This window comes from Garra rufa, chromosome 5 (assembly GCF_049309525.1).
Source record: "Garra rufa chromosome 5, GarRuf1.0, whole genome shotgun sequence".
Taxonomy (NCBI): domain Eukaryota; kingdom Metazoa; phylum Chordata; class Actinopteri; order Cypriniformes; family Cyprinidae; genus Garra; species Garra rufa.
This window is the reverse complement of record NC_133365.1, coordinates 7,523,226-7,550,080: the sequence shown is the minus strand read 5'-3', so window position 1 is coordinate 7,550,080 and position 26,855 is coordinate 7,523,226. Positions and strand designations below refer to the sequence as shown.

The window sequence follows — 26,855 nt, the reverse complement described above, 5'->3', positions numbered from 1 at the left end:
TCGCCTTGATAAGCATAAGTAATTTCTTAAAAAAAAACATTAAAATTGTACTGATCCCAACATGTGAAGCGGCAGTGTATATATAGATTTGTAGTGCTTACCAGTGTTATTTTACTATTATTGGTGTACTTGTATAGTAGTTGTTAATATTTTCTGTATTTTAATTTTAGCTTTAGGTTTTAGCAATTTTGTTTTGTGCTTTTGTCATTTTTGTTAGTTTTTTCAGTTACATTTTATGTTTAGGTGCCCTTGTTACAGTGTAATTTTACATTTAAGTAATATTACTTACTTAAATGTATATGAGTAATGAGTAGTATTAAGTAACTAAAGTTTTGCCTTGACAACTTGAATTAGCTGAAATTTACTTTTTTTTACATTTTATTTTATTTCAGTTAATGTTTATTTTCTTTCAAGTGATGATTTTTATACTTTATACTTAAATGTTTGTATTAATGAGAGCTGTAACAGGAAAGGGACTATTGTAATGACGTATAAATGTTGTATAATTATGTTATTATGTTTTTTGGCATGATTTGTAAACAAATACATTTTGACATGCATATGCGGTACAACAGTGCACTTGTGATGTGAAGTGCTCAAGAACAAGTCCAGTGAAACACTAGTCACTACTAATTATCTCAAAACTTATAGAAACAAGATAAATGGCATGGTTGTTTTAGCAGATGTGTTTTTATCTCATATTTGTTTTTGTTGTTTTTTCAAACATTATAGAATGTTAACCTTTTTGTGTGACTTACCGGACATTTTGCTTTGGTTTGCCGTTATATGTACAACAACCAACGTAATATCAAATTGAACATACTATTAGTGAAACTCAATGAAAACTCAGTATATTTGTTCTCTTAGGCTTAAATTTTGCAGGACAAAATTTGGCAGAATGACACTTAATGACACTTTTTTTTTAATAAAATATAGAAAAATTGATTTTCAATCTAATTAATCAAATAATTAATTATCAGATTAATAAATTTTTTAAATGTTTTAGTTGCAGCAGCCTATGTTTTCTGTCTTCAAGGCCTCATTCAACCTTTCAGCATGTTTCACGCTGGGATATTTACTATGTTTTGTTTTGATGGTCAGCTTCAAGGGAGGCATAAGAGAAACATTGTATCATGCAGAACATGGGCCTCTTGGACGAGAGGAAACTATGCATGCATTTAAGGGCATTCCATCATTGGGATTATTCAACACGGACCTTTTGCGGTCATATGTCGAGTTACCATTCCATTGTTTTCCATTTCATGAATGTCAAGTTTCAAAATATACAGAACTTCTTTAGACGTGGGGGCCACAAAGTGAAAGCAAAGGGTTTTTGAGACCTTATAAAAAGACGACTTGGTTTGGGCACTCTTGAGGTGTCGGAATGTGAGCGGGAAGCTTCCCTTATATACAATGTGCTTTCTGGGAAAGTGGCTAAAACATTCGTTCGTTCAATTCCCCCTTTCTAGACCTCCCCTCTGTTGCCCATTTTTTACTGTTCCCTAGGGACGCACAACCCAGACACGTTCTGCCGTTTTGATATGTATTTTGGAACGTGTTAAAAACTGATGTGAGCCTACGACGCATGTTCGTCTAGCTCCAGAGTTGCTAAAATTGGAAGTGTCAAATGTTGTTTTTGCTGCTTGCTTTTTTCTTGTCCGCTTTGCCTCTTAGGTCGTGCTGGGAACCGGTTTTAGCAAATGACTATTATTTCCCCAAAAGCTGACTTTTCTTGTTCGTTAAACTGCCATTTGCAGGAAATAAATGCATTTTGTTGACTTAGTGAAGCACATGTTCGGCAAAATATTTATACTCATTTTAATTTTTTTTATAAATGCAATAGCTTTAAAGTAAAAATTTTCAAATGAAAAAAATGGGACATTGGGACTACTGATTTTATTCTTTTTGTCCTTATGATAGGGATGTGTAATATGTATCCTCTATGATAATATCATAATTGTTGTTTTAATGATATGATGTGATCTGACTACTGTATGTCACTCATTTTGCAAAAACCAAACAAAAACTTGCCTTGTACATGCTTTTACAGATTTTCAAAAAAGTTTCTGGAGTCAACTGCAGGGTTATTATCATTAATTAAAACCAAAACTAATCAACATAAATATTACTTGAAATAAATTTATAGCTTAATATAACTTGTTTTACACCAAACAAATACATAAATCTTAAAAAATAAATAAATAAAAGAGGTTAATTTAATTTATTCTATTTGCGACGGCATATTTTCTTCTTATTATTATTATTATTATTATTTTCCATTTTCTAGGTTTGGTACTTAAAGTACTAAAATAACAAAAACTAAAATATTAAATGGATAAGAACTATTACAAACTACTAAGATAAAAAGATAAGATAAAAATTAATAAACAATCAAATATTACAATTTTGTATTTTTATTTATTTGGTCTGATAGTGCTAGTTCTAAAACTAGTCCTTTATTGATATGAATGTCTTTTTTCTCCATTTCTGTTTTTCAGGAGAGGTTCTGAGCCTCATGGATGATCTTTTCTCGGGTCTGGGCTCCTCTTGTGTTGTAGCAGGACGCAGAAGTGGAGAACATCCACACAGTATGATCTACTCTCTCATTTTCAAGTGCCTGGAGCCCGACAGCCTTTATAAGTAAGAGCCACAGCAAACATGGATGTTCAACAAATACAGTATATACATATAAAAAATTACCTACATTATCAGTTCTTCATTTCAGTGAGATCTTCTAAAACCTTATAATATGTGACTATAATGCTGTCTGAAAGGAACAACATGCAAAAAAGTAATATGTTACTATGTGAAAAAATAAGTTACTTTTTGGGATGTTAAAATGATTATTGCTATACCACCTTAAACGGATACCTCAAATTTGAACTTAAAACCCTCTTCATGGGAATAGATTTAGAGAAATGTAGCATTGCATCACTTGTTCACCAATAGATCCTCTGCAGTGAATGGGTGCCATCAGATTAAACAGTTGATAAAAACATCACAATAATCCACACCTCTCCAGTCCACCAGTTAACAGCTTGTAAAGTAAATATCTGTATGTCTGTAAGAAGAAGAAGAAGAAGAAGAAGAAAAGATCAAGATGTTTTTATAACTGCAAACCTTCTGGCTAAAATACAATGTGTAATTCATAATAGTGGAAAAGTGAAAAAGTCCATCCTTTGTTATCCTCTAACATCAAAATCCACCCACATATTTTTTTAAAACTGCTCTGGATTGTTGTGGCTTGTAAGCGGTGATTGGTTCTTGCATATTTCTCTGCTGATGCAGACAAAGATAACCAAAGCAAAATTTTGAATAAAGAACTTGTATTTGAGCCAGTTTTAAGGTAAGGATGTCTTAATGATGGATTTGTTATTTACAAATATGCAACTTCTGGCTTCAAAAGATGTTGATTGATGGACTGGAGTCGTATGGGTTACTTGTGGATTATTGAAATGTTTTAATCAGCTATTTGGACTCTCATTCTGACGGCACCCATTCACTGCAGAGGATCCAATAGTGAGCAAGTGATGTAATGCTGCATTTCTCCAAATCTGCTTTTCCTTTATTATTCAGAGACAACTACATCAAAGTGGTTGATTTTACTGAGAAGTGTGACTATCAAAATACTGGACCTTGTTCACTAACCATGAATTTGATCATGAAATCTGCAAATGAACAAAGTACAGCTGGTAAATACAGTGAGTGAGAAGTCCTGTGCGTTTATATGGTCCCATAATTATTAGTTAGTATTAGATCACTTCCTTATGATTAAATTTAGCCATTTAAATATTAATTTGTGACGGAGTTCAGTGATGTTGCATAAAACCTTGTACAGGGTTGATTTAAGCAGGCCTGTGCAAATAATACATCAGTTTTGTCTATTCTAATTCATTAAGACAAACAAAACTGTTAGTTCAGTACACGTATAATGGCTTCAATACGGCTGTTGTCGTTTTGGTTTAATTTGTTTCCAATTGGCTTTAGGATACTCACAATTTCGGCAGTGAAGACATGGACACAGGAGAAAAAGCAAGAACAAGCACTGCTGTGTCAATGTCTTTCCATTTTCATCATAAGCAAGTGTGACTCGACAAAAATATTTGCTCTGCTGGTGTGGCGTTTCTGTGCCACATCCTGTTTTTGGTGCTCATTCAAGGCAGATATTTTATTTGTTTGGAATATGGCTCTCTCTTTTCACGGGGGAGAACCACAGCTGAGTCTTATTAACATCTCTGCATTGTGGACTCAACGGCACCAAGTTTTGCAATGGAGAATAACAAGATCACACTGAATCAGTCTGATTTGAGAGTCATCCTCATCTTCTGCAGGACTGATTTCAGTCGGATGACAACTCAAAATAGCATTTGAGTACACACACCACAAGAATGTAAGAATAATTTCTGTTAGATATCATATTTCTTGTAGCATACCATGCTATTTCCTGTCCTTGGGTGTGTTTCATGTTTTTTACTCACCTCCGTCATTTGAACCACTTTGGTTCAAATAATGTCAATTTAACAGTAAAATGTAGTTTATTTTTTAAATCACATTTGCGTGTAGTATGTAATTGCTGTAATTGCACACTTTTTCAAATGCATTCATTAATTTGTTTATTAAGTTTGCTTGAGAAAGCCAACTTACTGAAATGCTATTTAAACTTACAGTTACTAAACTTACAGAGACTAAAATTTCTGACTGCTACTCCTCCTAGAGCTTTAACTCTTTAACTCCAAACTCAGACTGATCTGACTCCAGTTGCTATATCTTTTCTAACTGATCGGAATTAAGTTTTTTTCTAAAAATGTTTATTAAAACTGGAAAACTCATATCTATCTATCTATCTATCTATCTATCTATCTATCTAGAAACATGTTAACAACATGCCAAAGACTATAGAATACCCAAGACATGTCACTCGTATAGTTTTGAATGGGGAAAAATGCAATGATCATTATGGCTGCGAAGCCCCGCCTTCTTAATGAAAGAGCCAATCATTGATTAGTAAAGTCAGCAGTCACTGCAGCTGCCGTTAGAAGTCCCGGTTGCTATAGAAACAATCGACGCTCTAAGATGTGCGCTCAGTACTGCGCATGCACACTGGCTGATTTAGACTGAAAAATAAGCGTTTTTAATGCTATTGGAGCACAAGGAACCATATTTATGAGGCAGTTCTTGTTGGATTCATTTGGTGATTTAAAACATGAAATTTAATCGTAAAATTGGTGAACGGTTTTGGACAATTTGATGATTCCCCATTCAAAGAGATAGGAGCTGCACTTGCCTGCCCGAGAGGTGTTTCAAAGATGGCCACCGAGTGACATGACTTGCCTTAAAAGGACTTTGAACATGCTAATCATGCTAGAAACATGCTAGTGCCTTGCTAATCATGCTATCAACATGCTAGCAACACACTATTGACATGTTAATTATGTTACAGACATGCTAGAAAAATGCCAATCATGCTAGCAACATGGTAGTAACTTGCGAATCATACTGACAACATGCTAGCAACGTGCTAATCATGCTAGAAACATGCTAACAACATGTTAATCAGGCTAGAAACTTGTTAACAACATGTTAATCATGCTAGTAACTTGCTAATCATGCTAGGAATGCTAACATCATGCTAGTGACATTCTAATCATGCTAGGTACACGCTAGTAACATGCCAATCATGTTAGAAACATGCTAGTGCCTTGCTAATCATGTTAGAAACATGTTAGCAACATGTTAATAATGGCAACAACATGCTAGCAACACGCTATTGACATGTTAATTATGTTACAGACATGGTAGACTTGTGAATCATGCTAGCTACATGCTAGTATCATGCTAAATAACTTAGAAACATGCTAGTAACATGTTAAAACATGCTATCTATCCATTTATCCATCCATCCATCTGACAGACTATTACCTTCAAAACAATCAAGCTTTAAAGGATTAGTTCACTTTCATAACAACAATGTACAGATAGTGTACTCACCCCCTTGTCATCCAAGATGTTCGTGTCTTTCTTTCCTCAGTCATAAAGAAATTGTGTTTTTGTGAGGAAAACATTTCAGGATTTCTCTCTTTATAATGGATATTGATGGCGCCCCGAAGTTTGAACTTCCGAAATGCAGTTTAAATGCAGCTTCAGAAGGCTCTAAACGATCCCAGCCGAGGAAGAACGGTCTTATCTAGCGAAACGATCGGTTATTTTCGAAACAAATTGACAATTTAGATACTTTTTAACCTCAAATGCTCGTCTTGTCTCATCTCTGCACAGTGAATCTATATAGTCAGCATAATCCGGGTCAATGCAGTTAGGGTATGTCTAAAAACTCCCATCTCGTTGATGTCTTCAATGTCAAAATCGTACTATAATGCTGTTTTTACCTTCTTTTTTTTGTAAAGAGAGTTTGAGTTTCTTTGTATGTTCGCTTTGTAAACACTATGTCGGTACTTTTGCAGCGATCTAAGGCGATTTTGAAGTTAGGGAAGAAAACGAGATGGGAGTTTTTAGACGTGCCCTAACTGTATTTACCTGAATCACACAGACTTGCATGCGCTGCGCAGAGATGAGACAAGACGAGCATTTGAGGTTAAAAAGTATCTAAATTGTCAATTTGTTTCGAAAAATAACCGATCATTTCGCTAGATAAGACCCTTCCTCCTTGACTGGGATAGTTTAGAGCCTTTTGAAGCTGCATTTAAACTGCTTTTCAGAAGTTCAAACTTCTGGGCGCCATCCATATCATTATAAAGAGAAAAATCCTGAAACATAATTTCTTTACGACTGAGGAAATAAAGACACGAACATCTTGGATGACAAGGGGGTGAGTACATTATCTGTGCATTGTTGTTATGAAAGAGAACTAATCCTTTAAGCTTTAGAACTACTTTAAACTTCAATATTTTTTGGACTGAAAACTATAAAATTTCTACAGTTCCTGAAACTTTTAAAACATTAAAACTTTTTCACACTTCCTGATCAGGCTGTCTCAAGATAACTTAAAGTTTGTCTTTTTGTTGTACTTTTGCTAACTCTCGTTTTGTTATTTTAAGTTTTATTTATAGTCTAGGGTTCACTTACACATTTACACACATGCACACTTTTCAAAAACAGTCTCGACTGTAGACATGCTAAACTGTATGGTTTGAAATATATTAATATTTAAATGGAATAAAATATAGCGAATGCTTACTGTGACCATGAGCATGATCTATATGCCATAGTGGCTACAGTCCACAATGAGGACTAGATTAAAACAATATTCTGAAGAAAACCTGTTTGGTTTTAAAGACTTTGAGACATGCATGTTGTGGACTGCAGCAGCTGTAGTCTCTGACCTGCAAGGGAGAAATCAGCACAAATGTGATACATTCAGTCTGGATGCTTTGGAAGGACAAATCCTTCCAACACCGACCTAATGGTCCTAAGACCTCCGGAAAGTAAATTGATGTGGTTTGGATGCGGTGGTTAAAGTTCGCTAAGTGTGGTATTACCCATTGTTATTTCTGTAAGTTGTTTACAGAGCTCTTTTTGGAGAGGACCCAGGCAGGTAATAAAATGGCTTTGTCTTTGTTGGGAGTGTAGGCCTCTCGTGACAAGACATGTTAGAACATGGTTTTCTTATGAACAGGATGAACCTCATCAGTGTCAAATTTAATTGTGCCGCCTACTTCCAGACTTTCTGTTGGGGGTTCAAGAACATTGTGTACATTTTAGTTCTTTCTTAAATGTTCTGTGATTTTCCATCTCAATGCCACCTTGGTCCCTCACCAATCTTTCCCAGGCCTTTGGGTTTCATTTATAGGAATTGTTTACCCAGAAATTAGCATTTTCTCATCGTTTACTCATTTACTTACACTCAACTATGTTTGCTTCAGTGTTTTTGTCTTGTGTTCCAGTCACACTTTTAAACTTCTTAAATCAAGATGCATCAAGCATTAACTCAATTGATTTTGTTCTCAGAAAATTTGACTTTATATGTAACCCTGGACTATATACCCTGGAGCAATAGCCAAAAATGCATTGTATGTGTCAAAATGATCAATTTTTCTTTTATGCCAAAAATATTAGGATATTAAGTAAAGATCATGTTCCATTAAGATATTTTGTACATTTCCTACCGAAAATATATAAAAACTTGATTTATGATTAGTAATATGCATTGCTAAGAACTTCATTTGGACAACTTTAAAGGCGATTTTATTCAATATTTTTATTTATTTTTATTTTTTTGCATTCTTAGATTCCTCAGATTCAAAATAGTTGAAAATTAAATATTGTCCTATTCTAACAATTCTAAATATACATTAATGGAAATTTATTTACTCAGCTTTCAGATTATGTATAAATCTCAATTTTGTATCAAGTAAATGTATCTTGATTTAAGGATGTTAAGATATTTGTGTTGAAAAAAACTAAACATAACATACTGAGGAAGATATTCAGGTTTTTTTTTTAGTGTATGCAACATTTAATGCCATGACTTACTGATTTAAGACTTTCTGCTTTGACTTGAGACTTTGAATGCCTTCATTTGTGGAAAGGTGAATCAAGACCTTTTTTAAGAAGTGCAAAAATCCTGTCTTGATAGCGACATTGTCTTAGGATGCACTGATGCTGCTTTTTATTCACACACAACTAAAGCAGCCTTATATGGCCAGTAAATATGAAGAAGCAAAATACTTTTGTTACAGTCATCAGTTTGGTTTTGGGTCTTAACACCACACATCTCTGTCCTTCGATAAGACCTCCATTTACGCAAAGTGTTACGTTTACAACTGACGCCAAATTGGGTCATCTAAAGTTCATTTCATCAACAGATGATAACAGTGCCAATGATTTTGTGCTGCATTTCTCTGGCTTTTCAGACAGTATTTGTAGTATGCAGAGTCATAACTCAACACATTTTACAAGAATGATGTGTGTGTGGTTTATTGAGCTATTGCCCAATTGCTCGTTTTGTGCAATGCAATTTTGGTATGTAGTCATCTCTAAATCAGCCCAACAAAAAGGACAAGTTTTCAAAATGATGGTTATGCTCCAACAATTACTTAACAATCAACCTAAATGAACAGCGTAGCGTAGTTGAGTCACGGGAGGACGTTAGTGGTGAAACTTTGAGAACAGACCCTGAAAGAGCGATCCTTTGAGGGCGGAATAAATCATGGCCACTGACACAGCGAAGCATGATAAACCTGGTATGACCCATACTGTGGCGTGAATTATGAGATGCCTGAATTATGCATACGCGCTCTAAGGTTCAGGGTCCAAATCTCTGTTTAGCTGTCGACTTGCTCATTGTAAGGCCAAAACAATTCATAAACCATATCTTAGGTACATCCATCTTCTGCCGTTGTCTCCTTAACCACATTTGACTGCTGTTCTGGTATATTTCACAGTTTGAGGGAACAGTTAAAAACAAACCCTTCAAACAGAGAGAAATATTTGTTATTTTAGCTACTAACGCTCTAGAAGGCAACCCATTATGGGACTATGACAAGATCTTTAAATGCTTCCTGGTTTCTGTTTCCTAAATGCCTGATATTAAGATTAGCATACCGATGAGGAACATTGTAAACATTTTACTTGCAAAAGTATTTTCTTAAATGTGTTTGTGCTTCAGAAATGCCACATGTTTGGTCTCTGGAAAAAGCCAACAACATCTAGAGCAGCGAACAGCCCAGATGCATATTTTCAACTCCTAAAAAGCCATATGTCCTCTAGCAGTGATTTACTAGAAAAAAGTATCATCTCAGAGTGAATTATTTTTGGTGGAAAAAATACAAAATCAGTTTTACTGCACTGACACTATTGGTCAGATAAGAACAAAATATTTACTGAATTGAGCTAAATAATGACACTAACTTTGCACCTCCCTGATATTGAACTAAATCAACTTTGAACTAGTTTCAGCTGAAATCTTAATACTTACACTTTCTGTAGAGCTGCTTTACGTATGCAATTGAATTTGTTTCATAATTTTACAACATTAGCACTCTCATTTGTTGTTTTTTCTGTTTATTAATGTGAGGCTGCTTTCAGACTTGACATGTCAGCATCCGTTCCTTTCCCAATCAAACAAATGCATCCATCCTCTCTCTCCATATCCATCACTATTATGCCAAACATCAAACATCACTATTACTAAATTCCTCAAACTTAGAGGTCCTGATTAGGGGTGTGTAATATTTATTGTCTATGAAAATATCGTAATTGTTGTTTTAATGATGTGCAAGTTGACATCATCGAATATGCGACTCACTTTGCAAAAAAACAAACAAAAACACATTAAGAGTCTAAAAGCAATTACTGCGTAAAGTCTTTTAGAATGCAGTTAGAACACCTCTATAATTCAAGTTATATAAGCAAAAAAAAAGATATATAGTTAAGTAATGTCACACAAGCAAGAGTGACATTTTCCAGAATATCAGCATGTGAGCTCGATCGCAAATGAGATTGACAACACTTTAACAAACAAGAAATTAATATCGAGTGAGTAACATTTTAGACACAATACTGTTTTAGCAAAAATGAAAAAAAAATTCCAAACCAAGTCGGGTCAGAACATTAGTATGTTTTAGAGCAACACTGTGGTGTTTCATTCCTGAGTGGATGAGTTTTTTAAAAAAATAATACGATTCAGTGATCCATTCCCAATGATAAATAAATCAGCCACATTGAACAAATCGTTTGAATGAATGATTCAGTGAATAACTCATTAAGACAAGGACTTGCTGCCACCTACTGATAACTACTTGGTGTCATATTGATTTATCCATGACAGGCCTAAACTAGCAAAGTACATATAGATATTATAGATACATATAGATATATAGTACATGGAGGTATTATTTCAGTATTATCACACACTCCTACACCTGATATGCTAGGAATTCAAATTCAAAACTTAGTACACTAACGCCTTAACCACCACTAACAACCGTCACTGTATAGCACATGTACCACAAATTCAGTTCTAAATTGTGAGCAAATGGCGATTTTTGCTGAACTGTACGGAAAACAGCTATCTATCTGTCTGTTAAAGATCTCAGCAGTGTCTAAATCCGTGCTCAGATTTGCCAAAAACAACTAATTTACCAGCTGAATGATAGGTGCCAGAAATCAAAACAGACATGAGCTGAGAAAAGCCAAATATACAGGAGTAACCAGAGAATGGTAAAGCTGATGTGAGAAAAAGAGAGATGCAGAACATGTCAGCCAGGCAGGGGAAGAGAGAGAGTGAGAGAGAGAGGGAGAAAGAGATCGTTCCTGGGGGGCAAAAGGGGAATGTGTGTTTTGCCGGCATGTTTTGACATTCCCAGCGATGCGCCAGACCACTTCTCCTTTGTTCTCCTGGGTGATCTTTATCACTGCCAATTGTTCGCAGAGTTCCCTCAAACTTGGAGTTGGATTTAAATGCCATGTGACATCCAGAGAGAAGCAAAGATAAGAAACATGAAGTATTCTGAAGAAAAGCAACAAAAAATGGGGTTTGAAAGTCTAAAGAGTTCCTCTTAAAAATATAGGTTCTTTATTGGCTTTGATGGTTCCATCTATGCAACCTTTCCATTTCACAAAAGGTTCTTTGTAGTATACAAAGGTTCTTTAGACTTTTAAAACATTCTTCACTTTGGGAACAATTATGGTTCTTTTAAGAACTGTTCATTAAAAGGTTTGTTGGGAACCAAAAAATTTTTCTTTTATGGCATCGCTAAGAAAACCTCCTGTTGGAACCTTTTTAAGAGCGTAAGGTAGAGTAGAATGAGAGCTAATTCGGAGCATGTAAGCACAAAAAGTACCTTTGGCATCTTTGCAGCACCTTAAACAACACAAAACAGCAACGATTCCAAAGTTCCCCGTCTGAAATCCTTAAACCAAACTACAAATTGTCTGATTAAAAAAAAAAAAAAAGCCCACTCTACTGGGCGACCGCGCAACCACATAATTCAAACAATGTGATTGTTTGAGCCAGTGTTGTTCTGATGAGATTGGCAGAGGATGGTGGCTGGCCTGCATTTGCAGTGATGTCTTTTGGTGAGGTTTAGCAAAGGAATGCCACACTCCTTCAATGAATAACAAGATCAGGCAAACTATGCGTGCCATGTATAAACAGACCATATTACAAACAAAACAATCAGCTGGTGGTTATTGAAATATGGATTTCCAAACAAAGGAAGAGTCAAAGTGTCGAAACCTTGCCGTGTAAAGAAACGTCTCCTTGGAACCGGGGAAAAGACATTTCTGGCATTCTCCGGTTGTCTTATGCGTAGTCAGAGCGCATATCCATTTCATCGGATTCATCAGATTCATCTGATGGCAGCGATGCTTGTCATAAAACAAAGCTGGAATGAAGAAATGTCAGCTCTGACTGGCAACTTGGGCTTGGATGCATGAAATACGGTTACATTGGTTTACGGTATGACTGCACAACAGCATTTCTCGTAATGAAAGAATTGAAATAAATATTCAAAATGTGCTTTTCGATTTAATCTGATGCTGGCACACTGCGTATAAACTTGGACAGTCTTGTATGCAAATCTACTTAATTCATGGTTACAGTAAACTTGACGTACCACACAGCTGTACCAAGATTTAGAGCTATACTGAGGGGCCACATTTACTAGCCTTTATTATTTAAGCCATGAAGTATGAGAGGCTTTTGTAAATATAGTGACAATACAGCATGGTCTTGAGTACTCAATATCTATTAAAATTGTAACATTGTTATACAACACCCTATGAGTTTTGTGCAGCATCATGTTTCACGTCATAGCTGTAAATCCATATAATATGGCTGAAATCATGTGGACACCACTCTAATTAATGGGTTTGGGTAATCCAAAAAATTCCAGTAATGACATGCAGTGGCATTCTGCAAAATTGTGTGCTTTCAGCTTTGTCGCAACAGCATGGGAAGGTCGACAATAATAATTAAAAATATAGCTGCAAGGAGCAATTAAGGGGCCAAGCACTAAGAGGCAAAACGATGAGCAAGCATGGCACTGAGCATCAGACCAACTGCAAAAATCAGTAGGTACAGGCATTTGAAAATTATTTTAAATGGGTCATCGGATGCAAAACTCACTTTTACATGTTTTTTGAACATTAGTGTGTGTTGGCAGTTTGTTTACACAAACACTCATAATGATAAAAATCCACCCAGTGGTATTTTTTTAATCTTTAAAAGTAATATCCCCTTTTTAAAATCAGGTCATTCTCAGCTTCTTGTCGGAAGCACACCGACAGAGGCCACTACCACGATAGTTGATTGGCATGAGCGTCTTACCTTAGACCCGTCCTCACCGAGCTGAAACAGTCCAACTCTGATCGCCATTGTGTGACTCAGGTGCAGGGAAAGTGAAGAATGTGTCCGATTGACCGATTGCAGTGTTCTGTTGTTGGATGTAATAATGAACATAGCAGTCGTCATTTACTCCCGACATCGGAACCGCTAAAGACGCAGAGGATTAACGTTACTTTCGTTTTTTAAAGGAAAGCGCCGATCCCGATCTACATATGTGTCTATGTTTGTGTAAATTATTCGTGATGCAGCTTGACCCACAGCAGAAGTCAGTATAAGGGTTTTTTTATGCATCTTTGCAAATGGCCTTTCTTAATAATGTGTTAGTTTGCAAGTTTCGTAGCTAAACACGGCTAAAGTAAACATTACGGCTCGTCATCCTACAGCAGAGAGGGGCGGGGCTAGCAGAGCTCATTAGCATTTAAAGGAACATGAAACACAATAGCTCGCTCTAAAAAGTGCTGATTTTGACAAGGTAAAAAGAGTGTTTTTTTACACTACCATTGAAAAAAATTTAACCAAAGTATGTTATAGACTTCTCATTAAGACCCTAAAGAATCATATCAACTTGTGGAAAATGGGCATTCGATGACCCCTTTAAGCAAAATGGTTAAAATTCCATAAATACAGTCACTTTCATCGTGACATAATTGCTCAGTTAGTTTTGACCAATAATAAGGGCTGACACCAAATTTGTCTGGCTATGTTTCATCACAATGTTTAAAGCGCATTTTAAAGTATCGCTTTAAACTCCAAATAAAATAATAATAATAATAATAATAATAAATCCCTTAATTCACAAAAACGTTTTTACGCTCACTTGAGGTGGTTTTTGACTTGTGTGAAAAAGAGTTCATGTGAGTAATGGGAGATAGGACACGTGTTAACTAAACTCCTCCACGCACATGAAAAAAGTCATGCTGGACGACATAATCTGACTAACCAGTGGGTCGATCACGTTACACAGTGTCTAAAATGTCGTTATGGTAACTGTCTTACACGACTGCATTTCCAAACAGCAGGCTTCTGCCTTGCCCCTGCACATTGAGCGCATTTATTGTTTTGCCTGCTTGCTCTGAGGTGCAAGTAATTTATTATATATGAAAGTTCAATATTCAATGGCTTCTCCTACTTTTCTTAGAGATATTTAGTGCCAGTTTATCTGGAAGTGACGATTTTGTTTTCTTTGACTCGTTAGATGGCAACAGCTTATTCGCAAAAGATTTATCCAATATTCCAATTTTGCACAAAAGCACAATTTTGGATGGAAACCCAGCTCAGAGGCACTGACATACACCAAGTTTGGTATTAATATGGCAAAGCCTTGCAGAGATACAGCCTTAAATGCAGTTTGGCATCACACCATCAAATTCATTGGTGCGGTAAACAAAAACAGTTTTGTCTATCAATTCAAAATTCATAACAGTTTTGTCCGCATGGCCTGAAGATGATCTGAGTCAAATTTGGTGAAAATCACACCCATGGTCTAGTAGGAGTTCAAAAAAGTATATTTTGGCAGAGTGGATTATGGCATAATCCAAGAACTCTAGAGTAAGACCAGTTTCGTAAAAATAGTTAAATTAATCAAAACATATTGCCATTTATTAAGATTTATGACATGTGGTGCTGTTCCAAAACAATTTAAGTAGCTTCAGGGTGTGGTGCCAATGATGATTTACCAACGTGTTCACAAAATGGAAAATTTAAATGACATAATTTAAAATGTTTGATGTCTAAAATGGCTGACATGGGAAAATTGGGTGTTGGCCAAACTCTTTAGGGAAAAAATGCTTGTAACTTGGCTGTTTTTACGATTTTTCATATCTCCTTACCACTAGGTGGCACTGTGGCAAAACTATGCAAGAACCATCAGATCACGATGGTCATGACACACACCAAGTTTGTTTTGAATATTTAAAAGTGTTGTGGAGATATAGCTTGTATCCATTTTGGTGTGTTCTTCATCAGATTGGTTCATGTGTTATTCCAGACTGGTTTGACAAATCAACTTTTCACAACCTTTAGTTAGTTTAAAAAAAACTATGTTTTTGGATAATTCAAAATGGCAAAAAAAATCTGAAAGATTTTAAAGACTTAAAGTAACTTCATAGGGCGCAGTCGCCTTGTGCAAAGCAATCAGAGGAAAAAATAATTTTGTTTTTGAAGTAATTAGCATAAATGTGAGTGGACATCTTTGGACAGCTGATGGCGCTATAGGGATTGAGTTAGAGACTTGGAAATTGCTGTGGTTAATGTTCTGACCAGGGGTGCCCAACTCCTGGAGATCTACCATCCTGCATCCAGTTCACCTCCATCCCTGATCAAACACAACTGGACCAGGGAATTAAAAGCTTCAGAAACACTTGACAATTACAGACAGATGTGTTTGATCAGGGTTGAATCTGAACTCTGCAGGTGGGTAGACCTCCAAGAACATGGTTGGGCACCCCTGGTTCAGACTGTCATAACTTTCCTAAACAAGACGAATAAAAAAATGGATACAAGAGGTGCCTACATGCCTTTGGTGCTTGGCCCTTAATAATAAAATACTAGCATAATTTAAGTTTTAAATGGTGACTGAGATGAAGTGGCATATTATTTAGGCATATTTTCAACCTATATATAAATATCTTTAATAGAAACAATTAGTTTAATAAATTAGTGCAATAAAAGAAAATGTATGCACTTAATATCACTAATTTTGTAACCATGGCTGTGCCAGACAAAATGCTAACATTTGAATCCATCTTTTTCCAATCCCTTTCTTCTCCCTTTTCATATCACGTTTTGGCTGAAAAAGATGTTTACGATAAAAATTGTTAAAAATATCCGAAAAGTGCAAATAAGGTATTTGAAGTGTAATAGGCCTAGGGTAATTGAGTTTGGTTTCCTCACGTTCATGGGACAGGCTAACAGGTTAAATATGGTTTTAGGAACAGAAACCAGTAAGCTCCCAAATAAGGGTGCATATGCATGGAATATGTTGTTATTATTATCACATACTGTTATGTGTTGTGTTACTGTATGTACTACAATACACTGAGGTCAAATAGTATCTGCCACTATTTACACTAAGTATAAGTCCAGTCCAGCATTGCATGCATTGTTTGAAAGCAGCTTTACAGAAAATCATGCTATTATGTCTTTAATGCCTTAGTGCTTTTTCATCAGTAAGTTCATTTCAGGGCTGGGTGGTAAGATGATATAAAACAATGTTACGAGTGATTTTAGATCTAACTATATTGTATTTAGTGTCGTCTAGTTCATGTTTCAATGCCACAGTGACTGAGCATTTAAATATTGGTCGGTTTTGTTCTTTTAGGATATTTAGGTGTTGTCTTGTAGGCTTTTGTTCAAAGCAAGAGTAAACAAGACTTAAGTATCAAGTCTCAGGTGAAAAGTCTGATGCTTGAGCACATGCCCAATAGCATCTAACTACCGTTTACACTTAGTGCAAATAGCCTCTGTCTAATAACAGTGCGTAACTAGACATAGTCAGTTATACTACACATAGACAGTCATAGTCAACTAGTCAAGATCAGTCACCTCAATGACCTGAGTGTTCATGCCAGCTGATGGTGGGCCGTTCCTCCCTGTGATTAGCAGCGGAGCCAGGGCTGTTTAGCGCACGTTGCTCTGGGTGGTCTAAGAAAATGCTGAGCAGCAGCTTTAATGTGTTTTGTATTTGCCAAACGGAACTCCGTCATTAGAGGAAGTGGGAGTCCCATTTAAGCTGCTATTAGCTGTAATGGCTGTTTTTTTTTCTTTTTCTTTTTCTTTTTTTGTTTGTCGTGCATGCAATTTTCGAACGTAACAGAATCCACTGGAATCCCTGCACTCCTGCTTGCGCGTTTTTAGTGGTCTGAGGCTCGTAAACAAGAACTCCAGAAACACTTTTTCAGGGACACCTTTCAGTTTTAATGATTTTGTCCCATGGTGTCGTGTTTATGTTGGCTAAACACAAAATTATTTTGTGTTTTTCAGCTCTATTTGTGCAGATGTTTTAGTTACATGGAACTTAAAAAAAAATGTATTAAACACACTGAAACAGACTTTTTCTCACATCCACCCTGTCCTTTCTTCTAGGTTCACTCTGTATGCCGTGGACAGCCGCGGTAGTCGGTCGGATGTGAGTTTTGTGACCGTCCGCACATCATGTCCAATGGTGGATGACAGCAAAGCAGAAGGTACACTGCCGTTCTCCTTCACTCCATTCACACGTGTGAATGAACAGAGCGAGCCGCGCGCCAGTGAAATGTCATCTTCACACCCATCTGAGGTGGCAGCTCTTCATGTTCTGTCTGTTTACGATTACATCATCCATAGTGGCTAGACCATTTTACTCGAACAGAATTCACAGGTCTGGCAGCAGTATGAATCACAGGGAAGTGCAGCACTCAAAATCCATGTCAAAGTAAAAGGAAGATGACAAAAAGTTCACTCAAAAGAAAGAAAAAATAGGACATTGCATGCAAGTCATAATGTGATAATACTTGTTAAGATTATTTAAGATGAATTATATTGAATATGCACTTGCAGTGTACTTCAAATCCAAAAAAAGAATTAGTTCACTTCCTGAACAAAAATTTACAGATAATGTACTCACCACTTGTCATCCATGTTCATGTTTTTATTTCTTCAGTCGTAAAGAAATTATGTTTTTTTGAGGAAAACATTTCAGGTTTTCTCTCCATATAATGGAGGGTGCCCCTAAGTTTGAACTTCCAAAATTCAGTTTAAACACAGCTTCAAATGGCTCTAAACGATCCCAGCCGAGGAAGAAGGGTCTTATCTAGCGAAACAATCGGTTATTTTCTAAACAAATTGACAATTTATATACTTTTTAACCTCAGGTTTCTTTACGACTGAAGTAAGAAAGACATGAACATCTTGAAAGACAAGGGGCTGAGTACATTATCTGTATTTTTTTGTTATGAAAATAAACTAATCCTTTAAAGTATGTTTTACATACAGTACATGTATGTTTAATACAAATAAAAATGCCAGTTAAATGTACTTAAAGAGAGACTTTTTTTAACACATTTAAAGGGATAGTTCACCCAACAATGAAAATGTGATGTTTATCTGCTTACCCCCAGGGCATCCAAGATGTAGGTGACTTTGTTTCTTCAGTAGAACACAAACAAAGATTTTTAACTCAAACCGTTGCAGTCTGGCAGTCATATAATGGCAGTCAATGGGCTCCATGAACATACACAAACAAAACCAAATTAAACCTTGCGGCTCGTGATGACACATTGAGTTCCTAAAACACGAAAAAATCGGTCTGTGCAAGAAACTGAAAAGTATATATTTTTTTTCCTCTGATCCACCGCAATATCCAACTGTCTTGAGCACATTCACAACAGCCGGCAAATGACTTGTCAGTGTGCTCTGGCATAGTAGACGCACATGCGGAAGTGGGGGCCTAATGGTTAGAGAGTCGGACTTGTAACCCAAAGGTTGCAGGTTCGAGTCTCAGGTCCGGCAGGGATTGTAGGTGGGGGGAGTGAATGTACAGCACTCTCTCCACCCTCAATACCACGACTGAGGTGAGTCCCTTGAGCAAGGCACCGTACCCCCAACTGCTCCCCGGGCGCCGCAGCAATGGCTGCCCACTGTGTGTTCACGGTGTGTGTGTGTTCACAACTGTGTGTGTGCACTTGGATGGGTTAAATGCAGAGCACAAATTCCTAGTATGGGTCACCATACTTGGCCTCACTTCACCTCCTTTTTTTTTTTTACGCTTATGCATCACTCATTGTTTACACAGAGAGTTTGTGGGTATGACGGCTACTCAAGATGGTAATTACTTGGTTTATCCTGATTTTGCAACCGATAAATAGCTAAAAGTTTACGTTTGCTTACGCAAACTCATCCGGGAGTGTTGACTTCACCATATTCCAACAGTTGAGCCTGAACAGCTGAAGTTAAGGTTGCTTGCTGTTCGTCACACGCCGGCTGTTGTGAACGCGCTCAGGATAGTTGAACATTGCGGTGGATCAAAGGTAGAAATTATATAAGTACTGTTCAGTTTCTTGCACAGACCGATTGTTTTGTGTGTTAAGACCTCAATGTGTCGTCACAAGCCGCAGGGTTTAATTTGGTTTTGTCTGTGTATGTTTTTTTTTTTTTACTCTTAAACCTGTGGATCCCATTGACTGCCATTATATGACTGACAGACTGCAACGGTTTAAGTTAAAAATCTTTGTTTGTGTTCTACTGAAAAAAACAAAGTTACCTACATCTTACCTATCCCTTTAAGTACATTGCTAGAAAGTGCACTTTTTAAATGATGCCAAATTAAAAGTAATTGATGTTGTAATATTCCTTTGTCATGCTTTAAAGAAGCTAAAGCAGAGTATAATTCTAACAGTAGTAAACAGACTTATGAAATTACATATAATTATGTACTTAAATGGGACTAATATAAACTATAATACACTTTCATTTAACATCAATGTATTGTCCAAAATCATTGCATTTAGTTTACACTTAAGCATATTCTTTTAAAGTGTATTATTTCCCTTATGACTACTAAGGTATAACTACCATAATAGCTAAGTATTGTAAAGTGCACTTCTTTTTCCACAAGAAAAAAAAAAATGGGCAGTCATTTGTCAGTGATTAAAAATGAGAGAAAACATCTGAAAAGCCCAGAAGATTTTCTTAGAAAGCTGGCTCTTTGAAAACACACAGTTCAGATTTCAGATGTCAGATCTACTTTCTCCTCAAACAGAGATTGCAGACAAAGTGTACAACCTTTATAATGGCTACACCAGTGGAAAGGAGCAACAGACGGCCTACAACACCCTGATGGAGATCTCCCCCCCACTGCTGTATCGTGTACAGCATCATTACAATTCCCACTACGAGAAGTTTGGAGACTTCGTCTGGAGAAGTGAGGACGAGCTTGGCCCAAGGTAAGGAAAACGAGTGAACAAAGCAGTGCTCCTGATGATAACACTGCAGTTCTTTGTCAGTCCTTTTCTTTTTTCTCTCAGAGACTAACCTCCATCTCCAAGAATTTACTAATTTCTTTACTGAGGACAATCTAAGGTAACATTTTAGATTGGGGAACACTCTTTACTATTAACATATTATTATCATATTGACTGTTTATTAGTACTTATAAAGCACAAATTAATGCATGGCCGTATTCTAGATTACTTAACCCTACCCAGTACCTAAAAATAACTACTACGACAACTACTCAACTATATAACAACTCTATATTCAGTAATCAGCAAATTATGAGTTTATTGAGGGAAACTCCTAGTTAATAGTGAATGTTATTAAATATGATATATCATTTAATCAAAATGGCATACATGTTAAAGCAAGGTAGCATAAGCACACTTTTCAAGCCAAACATTTCACAGAAAAGTTTGTTACGGTAGGTTTTAAATGATAAAACAATAGATATGGTATAAAAACGAATATAGCTTTCCTCTTGGAATTGTGAAGCATGCCACCATGATATGCTGTATTGGCAAAAGTATTGGCAGACCTGACCATTACACCATTAGGGACTTTAATGATATTGCATTTTAAATACATAGTCATTATTATGGAGTTGGTCCCTCAATTTGCAGCTATAACAGCTTCCACTCCTCTGGGAAGGTTTTCTACAAGGTTTCTGTGGGAAATTTTGCCCATTCATCCTGGCTGACACTCTCTGTTCCAGTTCATCCCAAAGGTGTTGGATGGGGTTGAGGTCGACAGGCCAGTCAAGTTCTTCCACACCAAACTCATCCAACCATGTCTTTATTGACCACAGTCATGCTGGAATAAAAAAGGGCCTTCCCCAGATTATCCCACAAAGTTGAAAGCATGGCATTGTCCAAAATGTCTTGTTATGGTAAAACATTAAGGCTGGAGTTTTCAACTCCGTCCCCCAAGACCCACTTTCTTGCCGAGTTCAGTTCAGCATACATTTGAACAAGCTAATCAAGGTCTTCACAATTAGAGAGTTATAGGCAGGTGAGTTTGAACAAGGTTGGAGCAAAACTCTACAAAAAAGTGGATCTCAAGGGCCAGAGCTGAGAACCTCTGCATTAAGGTTTTCTTTTCCTTAATGCCCATCCCCTGAAAAACAGCCCTAAACCATTATCCCTCCTTTACCAAACTTTATTGTTGACACAATGCAGCCAGGCAGTTGACATTCTCTTGGCATTTGCAAAACCATCAGACTGCCGAACAGAAAAGTGTGATTGGTCCCTCCACAGAACAGGTTTCCACTGCTCCAGAGTCCAGTGGCCACTCCATCCCATGTTTGGCATTGTACTTGTTGATGTGAGGCTTGCATGAAGCTGCTCAGCCATGGAAAGCCATTCCATGAAGCTCCCATTGCTTTTCTTTGCTGATATTAAAGGATTCATTAACTTCCAGAACAAAAATTTATTTACTCACCCCCTTGTCATCCAAGAAGTTCATGTCTTTCTTTTTTTAGTCGTAAAGAAATTCTATTTTTTGAGGAAAACATTTCAGGAATTTTCTCTATATAATAGACTTCTATGGTGCCCACGAATTTTTTTTTTTCTAAAATGCAGTTTAAATGCAGCTTCAGATGGCTCTAAACAATCCCAGCCAAGGACGAAGGGTCTTATCTAGCGAAACGATGTCATTTTATGGACGCTCTAGTTCAATACAGATAGGGGAGGTTAAAAAACTCCCATCTCATTTTCTCCCCCAACTTTAAAATCATCCTATATCGTTGCAGATGTACCAACCCAGTATTTACAAAGTGAACATGCAAAAACCAAACACAATTTACAAAAAAGGTAAAACAGCGATGAAGCGGTTTTGAAGTTGGGAGTTTTTTCGATCTACCCTAACTGACTTGAACAGGAATAGACAGAGTTCACGCAGAGCTAGACAAGACAAGCTTTTGTGGTTAAAAAGTTTATAAAAGGAAATTTTTTAGAAAATAACCAATTTTTCAAGCCCTTTGAAGCTGCATTTAAACTGCATTTTGGAAGTTCAAACCATAGAAGGGGGCACCATAGAAGTCCACTGTATGGAGAGAAATCCTGAAATGTTTTCCTCAAAAAACAATTTCTTTATGACTGAAGAAAGAAAGACATTAACATCTTGGATGACAAGGGGCTGAGTAAATCATCTGTAAATTTTTGTTCTGAAAGTGAACTGATCCTTTAATGGCAGGGGAACTTTGAAGCTCTACAGCTGTGGAATTATCACTCTGTGACCTACTCCGTGACTTTACACTGTCTTCTGCTTTGTGGCAGAGTTGCTACTGTTTCAGAACACTTCCACTTACCGATATTACCACTTGCAGTTGACTCTTTTATAGATTTTGGGTACTTAGACTTGGGACTTGGATGCTGACATGAACTCTGACTGCAGTTATGAATGAACTTGAACTTGGACTCGGGTGGACGCAAAAAAAAATTCAGAGAACAGACAAATCCACATCATGTGCAATATAAAAGAAAAAAAAGATTAAAAAAGACAATAATAACAACAACATCTCCCACTCAAACTCAATTGGTTAAAAACTAGGACTTGGACTTGACAACGTGGACTATGACTCAACACTACCATATGTTTGTAAATGCAGACCACATGGCGAGGTGCTTGATTGTATACATTGGTGGCAATGAGGCTGAACCTACAAAAATGTGCTTTTCAAAAAATGTGATATGTATCTGATGGATCATATACTTTAAACTACCTGATCACATTACAAAAACATATCTGTCAGAACTTTTTCGCAAGATGTGAAATATGTCACATAAGTACCATATAAGTACATATCACTGCAGTTTCCAACAGAAATAAACACACAAGGCAGTAAAACAGTGAACAGTTTCGTTTTCGTACACAGTTATGATTATAGCTTAATATGTTTCACTGTATTAACCAGATTGCTCGACAGCTCAACTGGCACAGAATTGGACTTAGAATGAGGAATCCTTGGGTACAAATCTGGTAAAAAAAAAAAACAAAAAAAAAAAACACATGACTCATGATAAAAGAGCTGAAAATGAGAGATGGAAAAACAAGCTGAAAATGGCATGCTTGCGATTGCGTTTTTACATCACATTCGCTTTTGTTCATACTATCAGGTAGGTTTAGGTATAGTGTACATGGCATGTTATTTAAAAACATCACAGACAAACACTTAATTGCATGTTTATTGCAATTAAATTAAAAAATATTATAATTTAAACTTATATTAAACTTTAGAATGTTTTGTTGACTCACTCAAGTAGGACTTCAGTCCATTTTTAAATGTACATTCATAATTACTTCTAATGTCTTTAGATACTGTTTGTGCACTGCTTAAAGGCCACTTGCTGTCATGTAGTGTTATTGTACATTCATACATATGTAAGTGCTGCTTGAGAATTTGTAGGTTTTAATGGAACAGCCTCTATATTTTTAGGCAAAACACAAAGAGGAAGTGTGCACAGTCCCTTCCACCGGCCCCTGGTTTAGCTCTGCTTGGCTGGGGCCGTCAGAAGGTTGCCATCCTAAACTCTCTGTGAATGTTTGTGTAATCTGTTCTCTGGCAGAACTAGCAGGGGAATGAAACAGAGACCACCAATTACAGTTCATTTTCCCCTTTTTGGAAGGAACCAATAATCTTTATGAATATCAACACAGGCTTTGCATTAGGATTAAATAGCATATTTTTGGAGCAGTAATGCTTGTCCTAAAAGAGGGCATGTGTTTCATGAAAATTCTTTCAAAACAACTTTGGGTCGTATTGTGTGTTTGAAGATAAAAAAGGAAATATAATTGTGGAGGAGACGCAACTTTATAATGGATGTGTGCGCTATGCACTTTTTACTATATTAAACTTAAAAAGTTTAAACCAGATGCATATTAACTTCTTTGAAATGTAATCTTTGCATTTATGTTGTTTTGTATTTTTTCTTGTCCCAGTTCATCATTTAAAAACGTGTACATAAGCCAATAATTATTCTGAATCATTTTTAAGGTTAAAACTACTTTTTGAAGCCAGTCTCTTTTGATTAAAGGTAAAGTTTTTTTTTTTTTTGTTGCAACAAAATAGTTTTTTGCATGTTAAGTACCATAGTGACTTTGATTTTAAAGGTTAGGTTGCTGGCCAATTATACGACCTCAGTGAAGTGTAACACTAACAGCTCTCTTTCTGGTCTCCACAGGAAGGCCCATTTGATCCTGAGACGAACGGATCGGATCAGTCTGTTCTGCCGCTCGCTGCTCCGCAGTGGTTTCATCCAAAGCCGAACAGAGAGCGTGCCATACATGCTGTGTCATAGCGATGACACGAGACCGGGCAGCACTTTATGGCACAGTTCGCTTCACGAAACCCGGCTAGCCTGCCTGGAGAAAGTCATATCAGTGCAACGCAACATATATGGAAAATCAAAATTACGATGAGACAGGAGACGTTTGGACTCGACCTTCTCTCTTATTGGTCTCCAGCTTGGCTGTTCTTTTTCTAAATCCAAATGACTTTGAGACTGTGAGAGGAGGTTTTGTTGTTTCTTCTTCTGATTTTCTTTTTTTTTTTCAATTAATTCTTCTTTTCCAAATGCAGAGAGCCTCGGATTGATTTATTATTGTTATTCTGATTAATATTTTTATTTATTATTTTTCTCTTGTAAGGACATCAGTTTTGGTCGAAAGACTAAACGACTGAGGGACTATTTACGAATGTAAGAATTTAACTGCATGGTGCTGCAGAACTCCAAACCAGGTTCCCTGATACTCATTTTGCAAACATATCTCTTGGAATACCTAGCCAAGCAAGTCAAGGACATGTTCTCTCGGTGGTTTTCCTTCTTTTATATTCAACCCTTTTTGACATCGATTCTATTAATCTTTTTTATGGTTTTGCCACAATTAATTGAGGAAACTGTCTAAGAATATTGTCATGGTCACAGTAAATGCTTTTGAGAACAAGTATAGTCCTGTCACGCATATAATCTTTAGCCAAAAGAATGTTCCTTTACAGTGTCCAAAGAAATGGAAGGGGGTATTGCTGGCCAATGAGACCAACAGATTTCATCAAAGTGAATCATCTAATGTATCTGGCAAAGGGTTGTGGTACAAAAGAAAGCATTGTGTAGAACTATTCTGTAAATGATTGTCTGGGAACAAAGTGTTGTTGAAAATGCAGTTGGAATTGAACAAACGGTAAGAACTTAGCCTCAACACTTTTTCAGTAAGTAAGTTGCTATATTCCATGCTATATTCATTGTGATAGTTAAATATGCTATTGTAAATACAATTGTAAATGCAGTATGTAATAAGTGAATATGATTTTTGGTGTCTGTGGGGGGTCTATTAAATATGTATATAGAATCTCAAGACGTTCTCTCTGTTTAATCTGAAGATATGAGAAGAATCATTTCAATTGAGGAAAATTCTGTTTTACTGCCTCACTGGAAATCTGTATGACAGACATATAATTATATTGTATATATTTACAGTGCATTCAGAAAGCATTCAGACCTCATTCACTCAGTCTACACTCTGTACCTCATAATGACAAAGTGAAAACATACTTTTAGAAGTATCTGTACATTTTTTTTAAAAAGTTAAAACTGAAATAATACATTTACATAAGTATTCAGAAGTATTCAGTACTTAGTTGAAGCACCTTTGGCAGCAATTACAGCCTCAAGTCTTTTTGGGTGTGACACAACAAGCTTTACACACCTGAATTGGGGGATTGTCTGCCATTCTTCTTTGCAAATCCTCTCAAGCTCAGTCAGGTTGGATGGGAACCATTTCCAGGTCTCTCCAAAGATGTTTGATAGGGTTCAAGTCAGGGTTCTGGCTGAGCCACTCTAGGACATTCACAGAGTTGTCCCTAAGCCACTGTGTCGCCTTGACTGTGTTCTTAGGGTCATTGTCATGTTGGAGGTGAAACCTCGGCCCAGTCTGAGGTTCTGAATGCTCTGGACTAGATTTGCATTAAGGCCATCTCAGTTTTGATGCATTGAGCTTTTCTTCTACTCTGATGAGTCCCTCAATCCCTGGTGCTAAAAACAGCCCCACAGCATGAGGCTACTACCAGCACACTTTACTTTTGGGATGATACTCTGCAGGTGATGAGCAGTGCTAGTTTCCTTCAAACATGATGCTTACAACTGAGGTTCATCAGACCAGATAATCTTGTTTCTCAGAGTCTGAGGGTCCTTTAGGTGTTTTCATGCTTTTCACTGGGGAGAGGATTGAGTTTGGCCACACCACTATAAAGCCCAGATTGGTGGAGAGTTGCAGTGATGTTTGTCCTTCTGTAGGTTTCTCCCATCTGCATATATGATCATGGAGCTCAACTAGAGTGACCATCAGGTTCTTGGTCACCAGTCTAGACAAGGCCCTTCTCCATCAATTGCTCAGTTTGGCTGGGCGACCAGCTCTTGGAAAAGTTCTGGTTATTCCAAACATTTTTCATTTGAGAATTATGGAACCCACTGTGCTATTGGGAACCTTTAGTGCAGAAGACATTTTTTGTGGCCTTCTTCATATCTGTGACTCGATACAATCCTGTCGCTGGGCTCTGCAAGCACTTCCTTTGACCTCATGGCTTGGT

The 26,855-nt window shown here is 36.8% G+C and overlaps 1 protein-coding gene across 1 annotated transcript in view; it reads left to right on the top strand.

Moving 5' to 3' along the window:
• Positions 1-25,618, top strand: part of LOC141335535 (astrotactin-2) — a 95,483-nt gene extending 69,865 nt beyond the window's left edge. The window contains exons 7-10 of the mRNA XM_073841033.1: positions 2,499-2,640; positions 17,387-17,487; positions 20,040-20,223; positions 24,454-25,618. Of these exons, the coding sequence (XP_073697134.1) occupies positions 2,499-2,640; positions 17,387-17,487; positions 20,040-20,223; positions 24,454-24,691 (665 nt within the window). The 3' untranslated portion in view covers positions 24,692-25,618. The remainder of the gene's footprint in view (positions 1-2,498; positions 2,641-17,386; positions 17,488-20,039; positions 20,224-24,453) is intronic.
• Positions 25,619-26,855: the final 1,237 nt, after the last annotated feature.